This window comes from Peromyscus eremicus, chromosome X (genome assembly GCF_949786415.1).
Source record: "Peromyscus eremicus chromosome X, PerEre_H2_v1, whole genome shotgun sequence".
NCBI classification, from domain to species: Eukaryota; Metazoa; Chordata; class Mammalia; order Rodentia; family Cricetidae; genus Peromyscus; species Peromyscus eremicus.
This window is the reverse complement of record NC_081439.1, coordinates 16,311,456-16,331,728: the sequence shown is the minus strand read 5'-3', so window position 1 is coordinate 16,331,728 and position 20,273 is coordinate 16,311,456. Positions and strand designations below refer to the sequence as shown.

At 36.3% G+C, this 20,273-nt stretch overlaps 1 protein-coding gene across 2 annotated transcripts in view; it reads right to left on the bottom strand.

Annotated features, from left to right (window-relative positions):
* Wnk3 (WNK lysine deficient protein kinase 3) overlaps positions 1-20,273 on the bottom strand; it is a 131,959-nt gene that overhangs the window by 30,923 nt on the left and 80,763 nt on the right. Inside the window, exons 11-17 of one of the 2 annotated variants that reach the window (XM_059249949.1) lie at positions 12,006-12,070; positions 6,633-6,780; positions 5,273-5,389; positions 3,117-3,272; positions 2,984-3,035; positions 1,792-1,821; positions 84-1,054 (exon numbers count right to left, since the gene is read on the bottom strand). In XM_059249949.1, coding sequence (XP_059105932.1) covers positions 84-1,054; positions 1,792-1,821; positions 2,984-3,035; positions 3,117-3,272; positions 5,273-5,389; positions 6,633-6,780; positions 12,006-12,070 — 1,539 coding nt within the window. Of the gene's footprint in view, positions 1-83; positions 1,055-1,683; positions 1,822-2,983; positions 3,036-3,116; positions 3,273-5,272; positions 5,390-6,632; positions 6,781-12,005; positions 12,071-20,273 lie in introns of both variants that reach the window. The other variant, XM_059249948.1, reaches the window with a different exon arrangement.

The window sequence follows — 20,273 nt, the reverse complement described above, 5'->3', positions numbered from 1 at the left end:
TGTTAGTTACTTTGGAACCTTTTAGGAAAGAGGGCATTTCTTTAAATTCATAGGCAAATAATAAGAATTAGAAAGATACTTACATGTAAACATAACTCGCTGGGTACAGAAGTTATCACATTCAAGTCTCTTTTGAACACTGATATATTAGCAGGCTGACTTGCAGCCACATTGGACAGAATCTTAGAGCCTGTCTGTTGGCAATTCGGGGATTGTGCAGGGCTATCTTGAATCCCACAGTGACTGACAGCTATGACTTCTGGCATTGGATAGGATAGTATATCTTCAGCAGAGGAAGAAAATGGAGAGTCTATGCTTTGAGTATCTTTCTGACTCTCAGGATAGATGCTAGAAATGCTGTGCTCCTGATAGAGTAGGTTTCTTAATTTTTCATCCAGCGTTTTAATTCGGTTGTCTGCAAACTCCATTTTTGGAGGTCGTTCCCCATCTGATTCCAGGACAGTAGCAGGTAGAAGCGTAGCTGGTTCAAAGCCAGGAGTCTGAGTGGCAATGATTGCCTTAGGAGAACTTGGTTCAGTGTTCACTGTGGTTTCTCCTTCTTGGGAAATGATCTCTGCATCTATATTTGGTTGCTTTACTGATAAGGACTGAGGCTTTTGATCAGAAGATATAAACACTGAAGTTAGAACAGCATTATCACCAATCTGAACCGATTCACCAGGATGGGTCATAAGCACATCAGCCAGAACAGTAGTTTGTTGACATGGATTTGCAGGTATGAACATGCCTGCTTGGCTGGTGGGTGCCTCACATTCAACTGGAACTGGACACACCAAAGTAGCAGAGTAATTGGAATTATCAGTAGCTGGTGCCATTATCTGTCTGTCATCTTTCACTTGATAGAGAATAGTTGGCTGCTCAGTTTCTACACTAGAGCATTCAGAAATCTTACCATCAACCACGTCCTTGTGTTCTGATTTGGAGGTGAAAAGTACATGCTGGTCTGGATTATTAAGTATATGCTGGTCTGGATTATTCTCTACAGTGAACAGTGTGTCCTTTGATATTTCCTGATTACCTGTGTTTCTTGAATCTGGAACAATAACAAAAGAATAGCTAAGTTATGATGAGTACAAAGTGCAAACACAAAACTCAAAAGGGACAAGAAAAGTAAGGGACAAATGAGAACCTATTTAAGAGTACACTTGTAAATAAGACCTAAAACATCACAGAATTCAACAGTCAAGAAGAAATGAGTTGTTTTTTTTCTCACAAATATTGAATAAAATGGCTTGTTATATAGCGATATTATGTCTTCTAAAATGCTTGTAAAAACTGTCATAAGCACAAAATATTCATGAAAACAAATTAATGAGACAGTCTATAATTTGTAACCATATCAACAAGTCCACAGAAAACTGGCAGACAATAAAACTTACTAGTAGGCGTGGTGGCCCACGCCTTTAATTCAAGCACACAGGAGGCAGAAGCAGGTGGATTTCTGTGAGTTCCAGGATAGGCTCCAAAGTTACACAAGGAAACCCTGTCTGAAAAAAAAGAAAAAAAAAAGAAGAAGAAGAAGAAGAAGAAGAAGAAGAGGAGGAGGAGGAGGAGGAGGAGGAGGAGGAGGAGGAGGAGGAGGAGGAGGAGAAGAAGAAGAAGAAGAAGAAGAAGAAGAAGAAGAAGAAGAAGAAGAAGAAGAAGAAGAAGAAGACGACTTACTAGTAAATGGATGTAACCCAGGAACCATAGCCACAGAAGGCTGAAGGGAAGGAGGAGACTGTGCCTCACGATTTTTTATTGTTTGGTTGATACAAAATCGCCACCTACCAACTGGGGATGACTGAGGAGCAGATTCATCTGTAGGAAAGAATTATCAACAAATTATACACTAAGCAACTGTCAGTGTGTTCATATTAAATAAAGAAAACTTAAAAATTAGCTTGTGTTACATTTCCACTTCCAACAGTACAAGGATAATTATAAGCCATAAGAGTAATATGTCAACCTTGACAAACAGTCTACAGAACTAAATATAAGGTATGTATTAATAGTAACCAGAAGCAAAATTTAAATAAGTGGGTCATAGTTTCTCCATTCAAATCTACAGCTGTTGTTCTACAACCTGATTATGCTTGTGCCTAAGTGGTATCATGGTGGTATATATCGATATAAGTATTAAAATTTACAGAACTATACACCAGAAAAAAGAGAAGTAAATGTAGCTTATGGCAATATGAAAGTTAAGTAAAAGAAATCCCTACATCTGTAACTTTCTCAAGTAATTTCTTTGGAACTTTACCTTACGTTGTCAGTCAGAAACTTGCTCAGATTTCTGCTAACCAACAAAGTAAGATACAGATGTATTCTGGCATCCTAATACAGTTGAACTAAATTTCAGGATAATGGTATCTGCTTCCATTATTCCCACCACCTTTTGCTTCTTCATGTTGTGTTAATTCCTTCTGAGGTCTTCATGATGCTATGGTTCTTCTCCCCCTCCCAGACACTCTTAATATACCCATGACCAGGGCTAAGAAGAATGAAGAGATAAAGTTGTCAGAAAAGAAAACAGAAGAACCCCTATTTTAGTTTCTGGAAGTTTATCTGGTGTCTGATTTATAAAGTTATCAGTGGCTAGAGATGGTAGAAGTATTATCATCAGTGAAAAAGTCAAGTTCTGAATGACTACTAAAATATGAGGCAAACTTAGAACACAGTGATTTTAGTTAAAATACGTTTGCCTATCTCATGTCAAAGTAAACAGACTAGCAGTTAAAATTCAAACAGGACGTCAATCAGCATTGTGACTGCCTCTTCTGGTAACATACCATGTAATAACTCAGAACTAAATTACTCAGATAAAGAATCAATATCTGGGCTATAAATTTCTTTCAAGTGTGGAAAAACAATTTATCATCAAATTAATTTATTGGTTAATATCTTTATCTATGAAAGTATAGCAAGACTCCAAAATGCCTTGTTTCAAAAGCCAATGATAAATTTTATTAAATATACTTACTGCTGGTTTGAGTGGATGCAGAATTTATCAGTACTTGGTCAGATGACCCTGTCTGAAATAAAAATGAACAGGTAAATGATGATGTTCCTGACAAAGTCCCCAAATGACCTTCTTACTAAAAAAGTGTTCTTACTTGGTTACTGTTGGATTCCAAGGCAACAGAGTCAACACCAATAGATTTTTCTGCAGCTGAGTGGACATGAAGGATCTCCTGGGCTTGACTTACAATAGCCCTCAATTCCTCTACAAACTTTTCTTTCTCATTTTCCAGCACAAAGTTATCTTCAACCTGCCATCAAGTAAAAGCCAATGTATTCATTAGAATATATTTATTTTATTCAAAATTATAATATTTTAATGGTGAATTCCATAGGAAAACAACAAAATAAGTATGTGCCACAAAAATAATTAAGACCAGTTATAAAGTATTTCATAATGCATTCAGATTTTTCTGAGATCACTGATATTTGTCAGAAAAAGCCACTATACTTTGAAATATCTTGGATTTTATAAATTGGCTGTAATTTCAAGTGAGCAATGTGCAGAGAGTGAGAAACCTTGGAACACTCAGTCCTAAATGAGTGTCTTCATCAGGCCCCTCCATCAGGGCTCAGGAAACAGAAAGACAAGACCCAGAAGAGATGGATGATACCAAGGAAACAGTGTCCTCCAGACACAACAGGACTGACACACATATGAACTAACAGAGATGGTGGCAGCTTGCACAGGGCCTGCACAGGTCCAAGACAGATGGGGCAGCACTGAGAGGGGGAAGTGGACTCAAGCCGACATCACAACCAAGGAGCTATTTCCAAATGACATCTACTTACAAAGGAAAGATTACTTTTCTCTAACAGAGTCTTACAGTTACCACAGTTAAGGGTAGGCCCTACACCCAGCAGTAGATAGCCAACACAAAATGAACACAATGATGTTTTATAGATTTTTTTTATCTTTGCTTTGTTTGGTCATTTTTTGTTTTGTTTTGTTTTGTTTTTGAGACAGGCTCTTTCTACATAATCCTGGCTGCCCTAGAATTCACTATGAAGATCAGCCTGACCTTGACCTCATAGAGATCAGCCTGCTTCTGCCTCCATGTTCTGGATTAAAGACATGAAAGAAAAACACTATCCTAAGCCTAGCTATTCAAAGCTATTAAAAAAACTAAATGTGGGTCTGGGTAAATGACTCAGTTGTTAAACTGCCTGATGTGTAAGAATGGGAACCTGAGTTTGACTCACTAGCATACATATAAAAAGTCAGGCATGGTAGTGTATATCTGTAATCCAAGTGCTGGGGATGGGGTTAGGGGTGATAGAGACAGGAAGATTTCTAAAACTCACTGGCTAGCCAGTCTAGCCGAATCAATGAGCTCCAGATTCAGTCAGAGACCATGTCTCAAAAAATAAGGTAGATTGCTATGGAACCATGAGAACCCAAGTTCGGATCCCAGCATACATATAACAAGTTTGGCATGGCTTCATATAAACCTGTAACCCCAGTAATGTGAGGAGACAGGAAGATTTCTGGGGCTTGCTGGCTGCCAGCCTACTTGAAACACACAAGCATCAGGATTAGGAAGAGACTTTGTGTCAAAAGAGTAAGTCAGGGGATGACAAAGGAGGACACCTCTAGCCTCTGCAGGTGAAGGTATAGTTGGTTGCATGTACCGGAACACACACTTGCACATACATGACATATACAAACACCACACTTGCACATTAAATAAAGAAGTAATGTGGAGAGCGGCTGAGGAGGCCACCCAATGTCCTCTGTACTCCATGCACATACCCACACAAACATGTACATACACCACACACAACACCACACTCACACATTCAAAAAACAAAACTAAATGTACTGAAAAACATAGCTTAAATACTTTTGTGCAGGATGTTAGATACACTAAAATTACTTAGGTGGCTTGATTCTGATTTAATCAGGGGCTTATGCAATGAGATTATCATTTAAAGATTATAGTATTATTTTAACACATAGCCAGAGATTAAAACACAGTGATCTAAAAAACAAACAAAAAATCCTAAAAACCTATTTTCTCAGATAACTACAATAAAACCAGAGGAAATGCAATAATTTATCCCTGATAATCAATTTTCCTCTGTGCAAGTAAAAAAAAAAAAACTACACACATTCTATCAACAGATGGGTGTAAATGAATAAATGGAGAGAAAACAGAGAGGGGAAAAAAAGCAAGTGGGGTGAGAGAAAGGAGAAAAAGGAGAGAATGAGTACACTAAGGGAAAAACAGTTCTGTCTTACTATACTTACCATATAGTCTGCAATATCCTCAGGTGCATCACCATCAACATCGAACTTGAAAGTGACCATCTTATTGTTGTGTGTTTCCAGCTGACACTCCACCATGTTGTCTCCAGAGATTGATACCTAAGTATACACGTTTAACCAGTTTAAGAGAAGCAGTCTTGGCTGGAGATGGAACACAGCTGGTAGAGTGCTTGCCTAGCATGCACAAAGCCCTGAGTTCCATCCCCAGCACCACATAAACCAATCAAGGTGGTATATATCTGTAATCTCAGTACTTGGGAAGTGAAGGCAGGAGGATTAGAAATTCAAGGTCATCCTTGGCTATATATTAAGTTTGAAGCAAGCCTAGGCTATTATCAGACTCTGGCTAAAAACAATAAAAATGAAAATAAAATCACAACATTTTACAGGGAGTAACTAGGTGAGCTCACATACAACATATTCAGCAACAGTTACAGAACGAACCTAAAGGAAGAACGGGAAAAAGGATAATTAAATTATATCTCTGTACAAGGGACTATGTATTGCAGACATTTAAAAATAGATTCTTCAAATTATTTACTGGTATCAGAAATATGTACAAAATATATTGTTTTCAAAAAGAAAGGATATAAAACTATATATGTTTGTGGTTTTTTTTTTTTTTTTTTTTTTTTGGTTTTTTTGAGACAAGGTTTCTCTATGTAGTTTTGGTGCCTGTCCTGGATCTCGCTCTGTAGACCAGGCTGGCTCCGAACTCACAGAGATCCACCTGGCTCTGCCTCCTGAGTGCTCGGATTAAAGGCGTGTGCCACTGCCGCCCAGTCAAACTATATATAAGTTTTATAATCCATCTGAAACATATATCATATTGGTTAGAAATACAGGTTTTAAATTCTGATGTGGTTCAGATCTGATTCTAGCATTTGGTAGTTGAATAATTTTATGCAAATTACTTCTCTCTATTTGTAAAGATGGGTATACTACTTTTGGAGGGTCATGATAAAAATAAGTACATAATATTTGGAACACCTACCACAAAATAATTCAATATATTTTTGCTAATATTAGTTGCACTATTACAGTGTTAAAACGTGAGACACTGAACATACATATAGGACAAAAGATGAAAACAAACTAAAAAGATAGAAAGAATAAGCTCTGATTCGTGGTTATAGTGATTTTATGTTCCTCCTTTTATTTACCTTACAATCTCCAAGTTTAATATCTACAATGTAATGTTCTCATCAGAAATTTTGGATGAAAGAGAGGTTAGTTTACAGAAGGTTTCACAATATTCTGCATTTACTTCCATAGCACTGTTCCTTCCTGAGTTTCTAAGACTTTTACACAAACTCTAATCCAGCCATACATACACACTGACCTGAAGGACAGTAAGTTGAAATTTAGTCCCCTTCTCTGGCCGAGGACAGGAGGCTCTTCTCTGTTTCATCCGATCCTGTTTGCTATTTCCACTCGGGTTATCAGGGTTATTGGTGGTTTCTTTCATAGCTGTCATGTCTTGATTCAAGCTAGTGATTTAAAAAAAGGTAACTCATTTCAATCCTGATCATAAAATCTAAAGAAAACTTAATATTATAAAATTATAAATTTAAGGAAAATCAACCAATGATTGTATAACTCTGAATGTACTTAATACCACTGAATTGTACAAGTTAAACAGTTGAATTGTATGATAGCTAAATCGTATTTTTTCTTAAACATTTGCTTTTATTTTATGTGCATGGGTGGTAAGCTGCTGTGGGATGGTCTGTATGTCAAGTGTGTTGCTGATTGGTCAGTAAATAAATCACTGATTGGCCATTGGCTAGGCAGGAAGTATAGGCGGGACAAGGAGAAGAATTCTGGGAAGTGGAAGGCTGAGAGGGAGACACTGCCAGCTGCCACCATGACAAGCCTCATGGGAAGATCCCGGTAAGCCACGAGCCATGTGGCAAGGTATAGATTAATGGAAATGGATTAATTTAAGATATAAGAACAGTTAGCAAGAAGCCTGCCACGGCCATACAGTTTGTAACTAATATAAGTCTCTGTGTTTACTTGATCGGGTCTGAGTGGCTGTGGGACTGGCGGGTGAGAGAGATTTGCCCTGACCGTGGGCCAGGCAGGAAAACTCTAGCTACAAATGGCGTCCAACGTGTTGGCAAGAGTTTCCACCTAAAACCTGAGTAAAAAGATTCTAAAATGGAGCTAAAAACAGCTCCTAGTTGTCTCTTTCAAGCTAGCAGCAGCCTGCGTGTTTGAGCTACTATGGCGGGTTCCTGGCGTGCATGCTCAACCTGCAGTATGGCGGGAATGAGGCCTCTGCAAGTGGCACATTAAGCTGTGTGGTGGATTTAGCCTTTGCTAGTAAAAAAAAAAAAAAAAAAAAGAGGTTTCTGGGCTACACGCTACTTTGATAGAAGCATAGACCCACTATTTCTGAGAGTTGATGGCTCCCAGAGCTGGCGGAAAACGTACTACCGCCATGTTGGGAAGCTGAAGTGGGCAGAGCCAGCAGCCATAGCGCCAGCGCCATTTCAGGCTTAGAAGGCTGCAGTTTAAAGCAATAGGCTCAAGCTAATATAAAAAAATAAGCCACGTAAAGATGGCTACCACACAGAGAATCTGGATTATGTTCTCTTTGATATTTGTAATTAAAGAAAAACATTTGATTACAAAAGCTGTTGAGTTATGCCAAAATGTATATTTTAAAGGTACCTTGACTTCAAAATTTGGATGTAAGGATATGTTCCTTTGGAAAGGAGGCTCTGATTTTGTTTTCACAGAAAGCCAGAGGCTATGGATTTGTTCAAGATTAAGATACATCAGGTTTGACCAGCCAAGACCCCCTGAAAGGTCTCCGATGACATCATGGCCCTGATGATCCAACATCCAGAATGGTTTCAAGGCAACTGGCTCAGACGACATACCCTCATGGACTATTCCATAATTCTAAAATTTTCTTTGTATCCCCATAAGATACAGCGCCCCCCTCCAGCAGGAAGTAGTAAGAGAAACTACGCCCAAATTCCCAAATATACCAAGCTGACTTTGGAGATATGTAAAGGTTAAAACCTTCCTTTTTAAGAAAAGAAAAGGGGAAGTGCTGTGGGATGGTCTGTATGTCAAGTGTGTTGCTGATTGGTCAGTAAATAAATCACTGATTGGCCATTGGCTAGGCAGGAAGTATAGGCGGGACAAGAAGAAGAATTCTGGGAAGTGGAAGGCTGAGAGGGAGACACTGCCAGCTGCCACCATGACAAGCCTCATGGGAAGATCCCGGTAAGCCACGAGCCATGTGGCAAGGTATAGATTAATGGAAATGGATTAATTTAAGATATAAGAACAGTTAGCAAGAAGCCTGCCACGGCCATACAGTTTGTAACTAATATAAGTCTCTGTGTTTACTTGATCGGGTCTGAGTGGCTGTGGGACTGGCGGGTGAGAGAGATTTGCCCTGACCGTGGGCCAGGCAGGAAAACTCTAGCTACAGTAAGCCTGCATGTATTTCTGTGTACCATGTGATGCAGTGCCTACAGAGGCCAGAAGAGGGCATCTGATCCTCTGGGACTGGAGATACACATGGTTGCAAGTGCTGGCAATTGAGCCACTGCTCTTAACTGCTGAACCATCTCTCCAGTCCCACAAATTATATTTCAATAAAACTGTTTTTAAAAGTTATAAAAAAATGAGATATCATATATACGTGTCATACATTTTTATCACAGGAGTAAGAATAAAAGAAAGACACTGGTAGTCATAAGCCACTATGAAACCTTTTATTAAGGGATGTTCTTTTTTTTTAATTTAGGAGCTACTCTTGATCAATTTTTTCTTGTTTGTTCGGAAATTACTTTACTAATGTATTCAAATAAAGCTTCTAAAATGAATACACATTCTTAATCCAAAAAGGGGATAGACCTCAACAAAGGATAAGCAGACTAAGTGTAGGAGATAGGAATAATGCAGGGGGTAAAACAAGCAATGAAAATGAATGATACAAAAGTGGTTCAACATGATTAATTGTGACTAGTTATACCTATAAATTCAAATCAGAAAAAAATATAAAAGACAGTACTAATGAAGTCATGTATCTTAGAAGAGAAACTACAACCACTAATTTACTAAACCAGCATAATCACTAACAGCAATCATAAACATTTGTCCTTATACCAACATATAAGTATAGTCTTCACTCCTCATCAAGAAAACTTCTCTTTGCAACAGACAGAGCCTACTACAGAAATACAATTAGCCAGGCATAATGGCACATGCCTTTAATCCCAGCACTCGGGATGCAGAGCCAGGTGGATCTCTGTGAGTTCAAGGCCAGCCTGGTCTACAAAGCAAGTTCCAGGACAGCCAGGGGCCAGGGCTATACAGAGAAACCCTGTCTTGAGAAACCAAAAAAAAAAAAAAAAAAAAAGAGAGAAGAAAAAATACAATCAAAATACAAAGTTGTAGAGCCCAATCCCATTTGGTACATCTACAGAATACTCCCACATCTAAGGCTCAGGAAATATTGTAGAAGAGGGAAAGAAGAGATTCTGAGAGCCTGATGATCATGGAGTAAGTATCAATAGATCTTTTTTCCCCCAAACATATCTTTTAAATTATTTTTTGGTGAGTCCTTCTAAAAACTCATGAACCATCTCTGTAGATATGTACAAAAAGAGACAAAAACAAAACATAAATTCTTTCTACATCTTCACGTAAAAGAATATACATAGGTACAAGTAGTAAAAGGTTACACATTAATGTTCATAGGGGCTAAGGATGTAACTCAGAGGTACAGTGCTTGTGTAGCATATAAAAGGGCTGGGTTCCATCCCCAGGGCACCCTCCCAATAAACCATTCTCTTGGAGTTCTTAAAATATAGAGAAATGACAGTAATAAGTAATAATCATTAGAGGATAAAAAAGAGACAATTTTAGCTCATGAAATAATACTTTACACATTAAAAAGTTTCTTTAAAGTACTAGCTTAAGACTAGAGAGAGAGTTCCGTGGTTAAAAGCACTTACTGTTCTTGCAGAGGACCTGGATTCAGTTCCCAACACCCACATGTTTACAACTGTCTTTAATTTTAGTTTCACTGAATTCAATGCCTTCTTCTGACCCCTATGGGCACCAGGCACACATGTGGTGCAAATACATACACGTAGAACACTCATAAACATAGTAAAATAAATATAAAAAATAGCTTTTTGAACAAGATGACAGAAACAACTTTTCTTGCTCATTTCCCCCAAGTACAATTTTAAAAATTCTGGAAATAATAAACTAGACAATCATAGGAGGGCAACCAAGACTGAAAAACCGAAAGTAAAACTGGCTAAGAACCCCAAAGACTTGAAATGTCAAACAGCAGCTTGACATTTCCCAATTAGCTATCCAGTGACAGAAGGCCTATCAGGCTCAGTCTCATATATCCCAGTATAGACACAAAAGAAACTCAAACCTAATGTCTCCTTGACTTTAGCCCATTAGCCAAAGGTAGACTCCTTCCCCAGTACAACTGGGAGGAGCCTCATCAATAGAGTATGGACTAGAAGGATAGCCTAGAGGAAAACTCTACCCTTTGGTCCCATGGTGGTATTCAATGGTGCCAGGTGAACAAAGCAGACCAAAATAGTACAAGAACTCTAAAACTAAATTTTCATTGGAACCACAGCCCATTAAGAGCCAGAACACATGCACCTAAACACAGGGAATGTCTTCTAAAACAGAAGATTTAATTAGAATCCAAACTATCCTTACATAATGCCTAAAATATATAAATAAAAATAAAATTCTAGTTATACCAAAAAACAAATATAAATCAGAAGCTAATTAAAATAGAAAAAAACCCAAACAAATGAAAAACCAAAACAACCAACCAACCAAACAAACAAAAACAAAATACCCAGGAAAATCACAACTCGAATGCAGACAGACAATCAACAGGCATAGGCTTCCAAGATAAATCAGATATTGGAATTGTCAGACAAGCCATAACCAAAATATTTCAATAGGCTAGGATGCATGGAGTTCAGGAATAGAGTACTTGTCAAGTATGCACAAAGCCCTGGGTTTGGCCCCCAACACAAAGGAGAAAGAAATTTTAAAAATGGAAAGGGAAGCCAATTTCAGCAAAGGTCTGAGTGGTAAAGTGCTCACCTAGCATGTGCAAGGACCCTGTGCTCCATCCCCAATAATGAAAAGAACAAAAACAAAACAAAACAGAACTCAACAGGCAATTGAAACTACATTTGGAACAAATGAGAAAAATAAAGTCAATGAGAAATAGGAAATTAAAAAAGAACCAAATGTAAATTATAGGACTAAACATAGAATTGCAGAAATAAAACTTCATTGAATGGGAAAAATGGTAGAATAAATAGGACATGGAAAAGAATCAATAAATTTGAAAAAATAACAGAAATTACCCGATCTGAATGATATATAGAAAAGACTATTTTAAAACTACCAATAATACAATTACTTATCTTGTTATAATTTATTTTATGAGATTAGCTAAAATTTTACTTTACATAATTTTTCATTTACTTTGTAGAACAGAATACTATAAACAAAATAAAATATGGTCAATAATTTCACAATCTATATGATCACCAAATATTTAAGGAATAAAACTCATCCCAATTTTATTAATCTTACACATAAAAGATCAGTCTATTCAAGGGACATTAAGCATACAATGACATGTGTTAGCATGCCACCACTGATTTCTAGGTACTAAGATGATACTTACCTTCGAACAAAATCTGGATTTTGAAGAGCTGCTTGTTGTTCAGCTCCAACTGGTTGGGATACAGGCTGTAAAGAGTGCAGTAATAACATCTTATGATAATAGCAAAGTTCGTGCTAAGATACAATTTGCTATTTCAAAAACCTTCATCGTTATATTTCATTTTATTAACTTTGTAAACCAGATAAAATGCCTTTATTATCCAGTGCCTATATCAACCCTATTACTGACATTAGTACATCAAGTATCTCTTACTCAAGGTTTTTTTTCATTAAAAGTTAACAGTGTTTTAGCAATCATGGTGGTGTACTCCTTAATCTCAGCACTCCGGAGGTGGATCTCTCTGAGTTGGAGACCAGCCTGGTGTGTAAAGTGAGTTTCAGGCCAGTCAGAGCTACACAGTGAGATCCTTAAAAAAAAATAAATAAATAAATAAATAAATAAATAAATAAATAAATAAATAAATACCACTTAACACTGTTTTAATTCTTGTTTGTGTTAGCTATCACAGAGAACAGATGAATCCTGAGTTACTGCAATTCCATAAGAAAACAAATCAATGAATCAAATGTCCTTTAATTAAAGAATGCAAATACCAATCCCACTGAAAAATAATTCTAAACATTTATGTAATCTATCCTTTTTGAATTGCCACTAGCAACAGAAAAGAATATTAAAACATAAATCTAACAAAAATTATTATTCCTTATCCAATCAAACTTTCTATGATGACTCCTCATGTTCTAAAAAATTGAGCTCCTTCAGAGGGCAAATAAATTCCTAAATGAACTGGTTCATTCCTGGCTCTCTAGTTTTGTATCTCTTCTTTAAGCCACACTAGACTGGAGTTCCTTTCCACGAGTTGAGTTCTTCCATACATTATGACTCCACTTACATTCCTCTACTTCCCCACCCTATTCAATCCCTCCTTAGTCCTGTCCATTTAGAAAATATTTGGACAAATTTTCTATAGAAAAATATATACAAAATACACATCTATACTATATACATAAACACATATAAAATATATATATACCAGGATCTTTAGCAGTGGCTTCCAGAAACGAACCAGTAAAATTGCTCATATCTTAGTTAGGAAGGAAGGAGATACTTTGGGGAAATTACTACTTCCAACACTGGACTTACAAGATGAATTTTACTGTGGCAAAAAGCAAATAACTCAAAGAGTAATAGGATGATATCATAAAAATAAATCAAAGGACCACCAATACCCAAATCTTGAACAATTTGCTGTCAAAATAAGTAGTAAGAATATAGTCTATTCAATAAATGAGTTCACACTGATATGAACAAACAAATAAGGAAAAGGCAGTTCTAACTGTAACAAGGTAATTAATGAATATAAGAAGGGATATGGAAAAATCATAAATGGATGCTAAAACTAGTAAAAGTTAGATGAAGAACAATGGAATTACATAGTTTCAAAATGTATCCTTACAGATTGCTTTTTAATTATAAAGGCAAACGTGGTAACTTTACAGTGGCAAAATTGTAGAAACTCCCATCTTAACCACATAATCAAATTTAATCCTCTGATGTTGAGACAAACCAGTATGATATAGAAAGAACAACACAACCACACTTACAAGTTATTCCTGACCCCCAAAAAATCGTAACTTGAACTAAAGAGGAGGATGATTTGGACAGAATCAAACTAAAGGATATTCTACAAAAAATAAGTGTTCATTCAGAGAGATCAAAGCAATGAAATATGAAAGCTTGAGGAACTAGTCTAGATAAAGGAAAAATAAGAGCTAAGACAAAGAATGTATGTTTGTAAACTAGATCATGAATCAAGGTGGGAGAACTTGCCAATAAATACATCATCTCAATAATTGTTGAAATTATAATTATATGGATGTGGTATGCATGTACTACAAACAACAATACTGTTAGCCTTAGGGCTCTTAATTCATATCCCATTTAATCTCCCTGATGAGTTCCACAAAAATAGTCACTCCAAACTTTCCAGTAGTTTCTCCTACGTATATGTACTCAAAGCTTTAATTTTTAGTATTTATTGGCTATTGGGACTTTGTTCTTATTTTAGAAAACAATTTCTGTTACTTTTAAGAGTACTAGGTGGCTGATGGAAGATATATGTGTTTACTGTTATACTGGATTAGTCTTTTATAATTTTTAACTGCATGAATATAGTGGATCTCTTACAACAATATGTTGTAAGAGAAAGATAAACAGTAACTTTTGCTATTGCAAACATTTAGCACTGACAGCTCGATACTTTTTAAAGAAGCATTGACAAGATAGGCCAGATTTTCGATTTTAAACGCATCAGAAATTAGTAAAATATTATATATTAGTTGGTTTTTTTTAATTTAGTAGTTGTCCTACATTACAACTTGAAATTCCAGGTTACAGTCCATTATGGTGGCAAGGAATTTAAAGTAGCTAGTCACATCACAACCACAGTCAAGAGTAGAGAGAAATGAATGTGTACATGCTTACTTGTTTGTGCTGAGCTCAATTTCTCTACTCTTACAGTTCAGGACCTCTTGCCTAGGGAATAGTAATTCCCACAGTGGGTTGAATCTTCTCATAGCAGTTAATCTAATTGAGACAATCCTCCAAAGACATGCCCATGTAGAAAATAGTTTAGAGTTCAGTTAAGTAAACTATCTACTAAAACAAAAATGTCTACATCCACTGGAAGACCATAACATAACCCAATAGGCATTGGGCAGTTAAGTTTTTCCATATTTTTATAGCTGTAGCAGAGATAAAGTATTAAGGGTATCAGCATCCTCCTGCTTCCATCTAGCAACATTAGGCAGTATAGAGAATTATCTTACTTTTTAGGTAGCACCAACAGAGACCCAATGAGAGCTGAAACAGAGACAGAAGACTAAGCAGCAATAGATTAAACTAAAACATATTAGCCAGGTTATTGTGGCTCAAACCTGTAATCCCAGCACTTGGGAGGTTGAGACAGGAGGATTAAAAGCTGCCCTGGACTATATATTGAGTATACAATAGTGAGATGGTGTTTCAAGAAAAATAAATTTACTTAATTTAAACAATAGAACAGAACTAAAAGAAATGAATAAGGCATCCAAATGAGGGAAGAGCACAATTTCAAAAGAGATCAAAACAGGCATAGGAGCTGAGAATAGAATTCAGTTGGTAGAGTGCTTGCCTAGCATGCACAATGCCCTGGGTTTGATCCCAGCAACACATAAATGGGGCATGGTAGTATGTTCCTAGTGCTTGAGAGATAGACAGATCAGGAGTTCAACATCATCTTCCGCCATATAGGGAGTTCAAGGCCAGACTGTGTTACATGAAACTTACCTCTTAAAATACGTATTGTAGACTGGAGAGGTGGCTTGGCCATTAAAGGCTATGCTTACAATCAAAAAGATGAAGATGTATATTGCCTGAGGATATAGCTGAGTCAAAGAGAATGTGTCTAGCATGCATAAAGCCAGTTTGATCCCCAGCACTTCAAAAATGAATGAATGAATGAATGGATAAGTAAACATGTAAATCATCCAGCCAAAGCATTGGAAAGAGATAAGAATATGAAACAAGAAAATCTAAAACATTAGTAGCTAAAAACTTCCCAAATTTGGCTAAAGACCCATAAGACTGAGGGAATTTTCAATAGGGCATCCACCCCAAATATATCCTAACATGCATTAAAATTACATTTCTGCAACAAACAAACAAAAACAAAGCAAAACAAAACCCTGAAAATTTACTAGCAGTTAGAAACAAAACTGTGGAACCTATATCCAAAAAGAGGATTGAAAGAAAACTAGGAGAATTTGTTTCTATCAGATCTATTAAAGAATGACTAAATGAAGCTCTCCAATGACAAAAGGAATAATTAAAAAAAAATGCTTGGGACTTCAGAATGGGTTTAAAACTAAGGGCAAATACACTATCCACGTCATGAGTATCTTAAGTCATATTTAATAGTTGAGATCTAAGTCATAATAACATCTACTATGCATATAAAGAGCAATGTTTGAGAGAACTCTAAAAAGTGCAAGTAGGGGCTAGGGAGAATGGCTCAGTGGGTAAAATGCTTGTAGTGCAAAGCATGAGGACTTGAATTAGAATTCCCCAGGACCCATAGAAAGCTGGATTCAGTAGGGCACATCTGTAACCTCAGCATTCCTACAGTAAGATAGAAGGAAGAGATAGGAGAATACCCAGAAACTCATGAGCCAGCTAACCCAATGTATGTGTGCAGCAACAAAAAACAGAGTCTGTCTCAAACAAGATAGACAGTGAGTATGGATAACTGAGGTTGTCCTCTAAATTCGACACACATGCCATGGCATACCACACACACAAACACCCATTTATATACACACACACACACTCACCAGTTCACAAAAATAAAAGTAATAAAAAGACTTAATAGACCACAAGTTTTCAATGTTCTACTTGAAATACTAAAATATCAAAATCAGTAGGGAATAATAAGAGTATATGTATATATATATAATACATATAGTCATGCAATAATAATTAATTTTAAAAAAAGTCCATGAATTTGAAGGAGAGTCGGGGGGAGTAGATGTGAGAATTTAGAGGAAGAAAAGGGAAGGGAGAAATGTTGTAATTAAAATACAATCTCAAAAATAAACAGAAAAAAGATTACATATATACACATATACATATATATAAGCAGTATTACAGCAATCCATAAGAAACCCAATTATAAGGCATAATTATACTCAAAACAGTATAAATAAAACAAGTTTTAAAGTCCTTGTATAAGTAATCCACAGGCAGACAGAAAAGAGAAACACAGAAAAAGAGAAATAGAATAAAAGAAAAATCAAATATTTGAAATGCAAGACTTAAGAACCAACATATAAATAATTAAAATGCTAACAGTCTAAACATATAAATTAGTAGAACATGGCAGAATAGATTTAAAAAACACAGACTGAAAAACAAACTACATGTTTTCTATTTTTTTTTCATTTTACTTCAAAACACAAAACAGATAAGTTGAAAGGAATGAGGAAAAGTGCATCATGCTGATATTATCAAAAGAAAGTGAATATCTACACTTCAAAGAAAGAAAATTACTAGGCGTGAAAGGGGACACAGATAAAAAGAATGATCCACAATTTTGTGGATCTACCAAACAATAAAGCTTCAAAATAGATTGAAAGGCTGCTGTGGTATTCTTGTTACTGTCCATCTCAATGCCTTTGAAATGTTTTCAATAAATCTGTTTTTTTCCTTAAAAAAAAAAAATAGCCAGGCAGTGGTGGTGCACACCTTTAATCCCAGCATTCGGGATTTAATCCAGCAGAGGCAGGTGGACCAATGAGTTTGAGGCCAGCCTGGTCTTCAGAGTAAGTGCCAAGACAGCCAGGGCTACACAGAAACCCTGTCTCAAAAAACAAAATTAAATAAATAAATAAATAACTGGTCTATAAGAAGAAATACATGAATCTACTTTACTTGAGTATTTCAACACTTTTTCTCAGCAATTAATAGACCCTCTAGATAGAAAATTAAACTGGGTGGCAGTGGCACATGCCTTTAATCCTAGCACTCGAGAGGCAGAGCCAGGCGGGTCTCTCTAAGTTCAAAGCCAGCCTGGTCTACAGAGAGATCCAGGACAGGCACCAAAACTATACAGAGAAATCCTGTCTCAAAAAACCAAAAAGAAAAAAAAAAGAAAAAGAAAGTTAACAAGGATGTAGCAGAACAGAATTGCTATCTCTCATGAACTTAAGATTCAAAAATTCTCAACAAAATATTAGTAAATTAAATCCAGTAATTTATTGAAAATGTCATACTATGTTCAAATAAGTTTATGCCAAAAATACAAAGCTATTTCAATATTTGAAACCAATTGCCAAGTACGGTGGCTTATGTCTGTAATCCTAGCTCTTAGGAGGCTGAGGTACAATGACTGGTAGACGTTTGAATGTGGTTTGGGCAAGTTAGTGAACTCCAGATCAGCCAGAATTACAGTGTGAGATCCTATTTAAAATAATCATTAGTGGACTAGAGAGGTGGTTCAGTGATAAAGAGCATTTCCTGCTCTTCTGGAAGACCTGAGTTCAATTTCCAGAACCCACAATATGCAGCTCACAACTGCCTGCAATAGTGATGTAAGAATAATCAGTTGTCTCTGTATATGTCAGCAATATACAGTTTCAAATGGTAATTAAGAAAATTATTTCCATTGGGCACATTTCGTGTAATACAACTTCTTGTGAGATGGAAGCAGAAGATCAAGAAATTAAGGCCAGTCTGAGAAACCAAGTGAAATTCTATCTCAAAATAAAATAAAAGCTAGGCATGGTGGCATAGGCTTTTAATCTTAGCTATTCAGGAAATGAAGGTAGGAGAATCACAAGTTCAAAACCTGATTCACTTAAAGAATGAGTTCAAAGCTAGCCTGGGCAACTTAGTGAACCTCAATGCTATGGGATGGTCCTTCTGTATGATGCTGTGAATATGTATGATAATAAAATTGCGTTGGCCTATGGCAAGACAGGATAAGGCTAGGTGGAGGAATCAAACTAGGACTCAGAGGAAAAGGGGTGGGGCCAACACAGAAGCCATGAGCTGCCCAAGAAGCAGGATGCTGGAGGACTGGTAAGCCACAGACCATGTGGCAATAAATAGATTAATAGGAACGAGTTAATTTAAATGTAAGAGCTAGTTAATAATAAGCCTGAGCCATTTGTCAAACATTTTATAATTAATATAAGCCTCTGTATGATAATTTGGGAAGCAGCTGCTGGGTATTTGGGAGTTGTTGGCGGGAAAGAAATTCCCCTCCGATTACACTCCAGTCTCAAAAAATATGGGACTGAGAATGTTTGCCACACAAGCATGAGGAATTGAGTTCAAATCTGTAGCACCCACATAAAGCTGGGTGTGGCAGCAGAGTGTGATGTAATCCCAATGCTTCTATGGCAAGATGGTAGGTATAAACAGAAGAATCTCCAGAAACTCCTGGGCCAGCTAGCATGACTTACATAGCAGTGAACAACAGAAAAGAACCATCAGGTGAAGATCAAAATCTGAGTGTCCTCTGAATTTCACATGTACATCATGGTACATGCCTGCCCACACTCAATAGACTTAAAACGTTTTTATAAGTTAAGGCTGGCATGTAGTTCAGTGATAAAGTGTGTGTAGCCCTAGACTGAATCCCTAGTATCACAATAAATAAATGAATAATAAATGAACAATTTTAAAAGGACTGACAAAGAAACCATGTCTTGAAAAAGAAAAAGAAAAAAAGAAGTTATAATTTTTTGAAGACTTCAGAAAGCAAGCAGGCTTATAAAACAGCACAGCTAGGGCCAGTACACTGCTGCCAAAAGAGTCTGAGTAAATGGTCCTTGGAAAACTGAATATGCACGTGAAAAGAGTGAAACCGAAAGAGTAGATCAAAGACCTGCATTTAAGAACCAAAATTCAAAGCTCCTAAAAGAAAATTTAGGGGGAAATATTCATAATTTTGAATTAGGCAATAGCTTCTTAGGTATGACATGGAATGCAGAAAGCAATCAAACAGAATTATATCACAAAAGACATCATCAATAAAGACAAAATACATGCAAACTGGGAAAACTATAAGTAATACATGTCAAAAGTCTAGTATTAAAACTATATAAATAATCCTTACAATTAAATCATATAATTGAAAAAATTAAAAGATGGGCAAAACATTTCAGTGGGTATTCGTCTGAAGAAGTTAATATATAAAAAGGCCCTAAAATTACATGAAAATGTGTTCACGACCAATAGTCTTCAAAGATATACAAATCAAAACCACATGGAGACTGCTTTTCATACCTACAAAAGAGGGCCATAATCAAATGGTTTTGTTAAGTATGTGGACATGTCAATGTGTTTTCAATAAATCATGCTGAAATAATGGGATATCAAAAAGTGAACATTCATCTTCACATCATTCATAAAAATGGATTTAAAATATACACAGACATTAACATAAGACACCCCACCAAAAAAAAAAAAACCTCATAAGACATTACAGAGTACCTTTGGGACATAGGTACAAAGATTTCTTAGGACATATAAAGCAATAATCACAACAACTAGTTTTCATCAATTAGATTCCTCAAATTAAATACTTTGTCTCATAACTGAGAATGGGCAAACCACAGATTGGAGAATATATTGTAAAACATGTATCTGAGAAAGGACTGGTATCATGATGAATATATAAATAACTCCTGTAAGTCCATAAAAAAACAGCAGCAAAATAAAATGGAC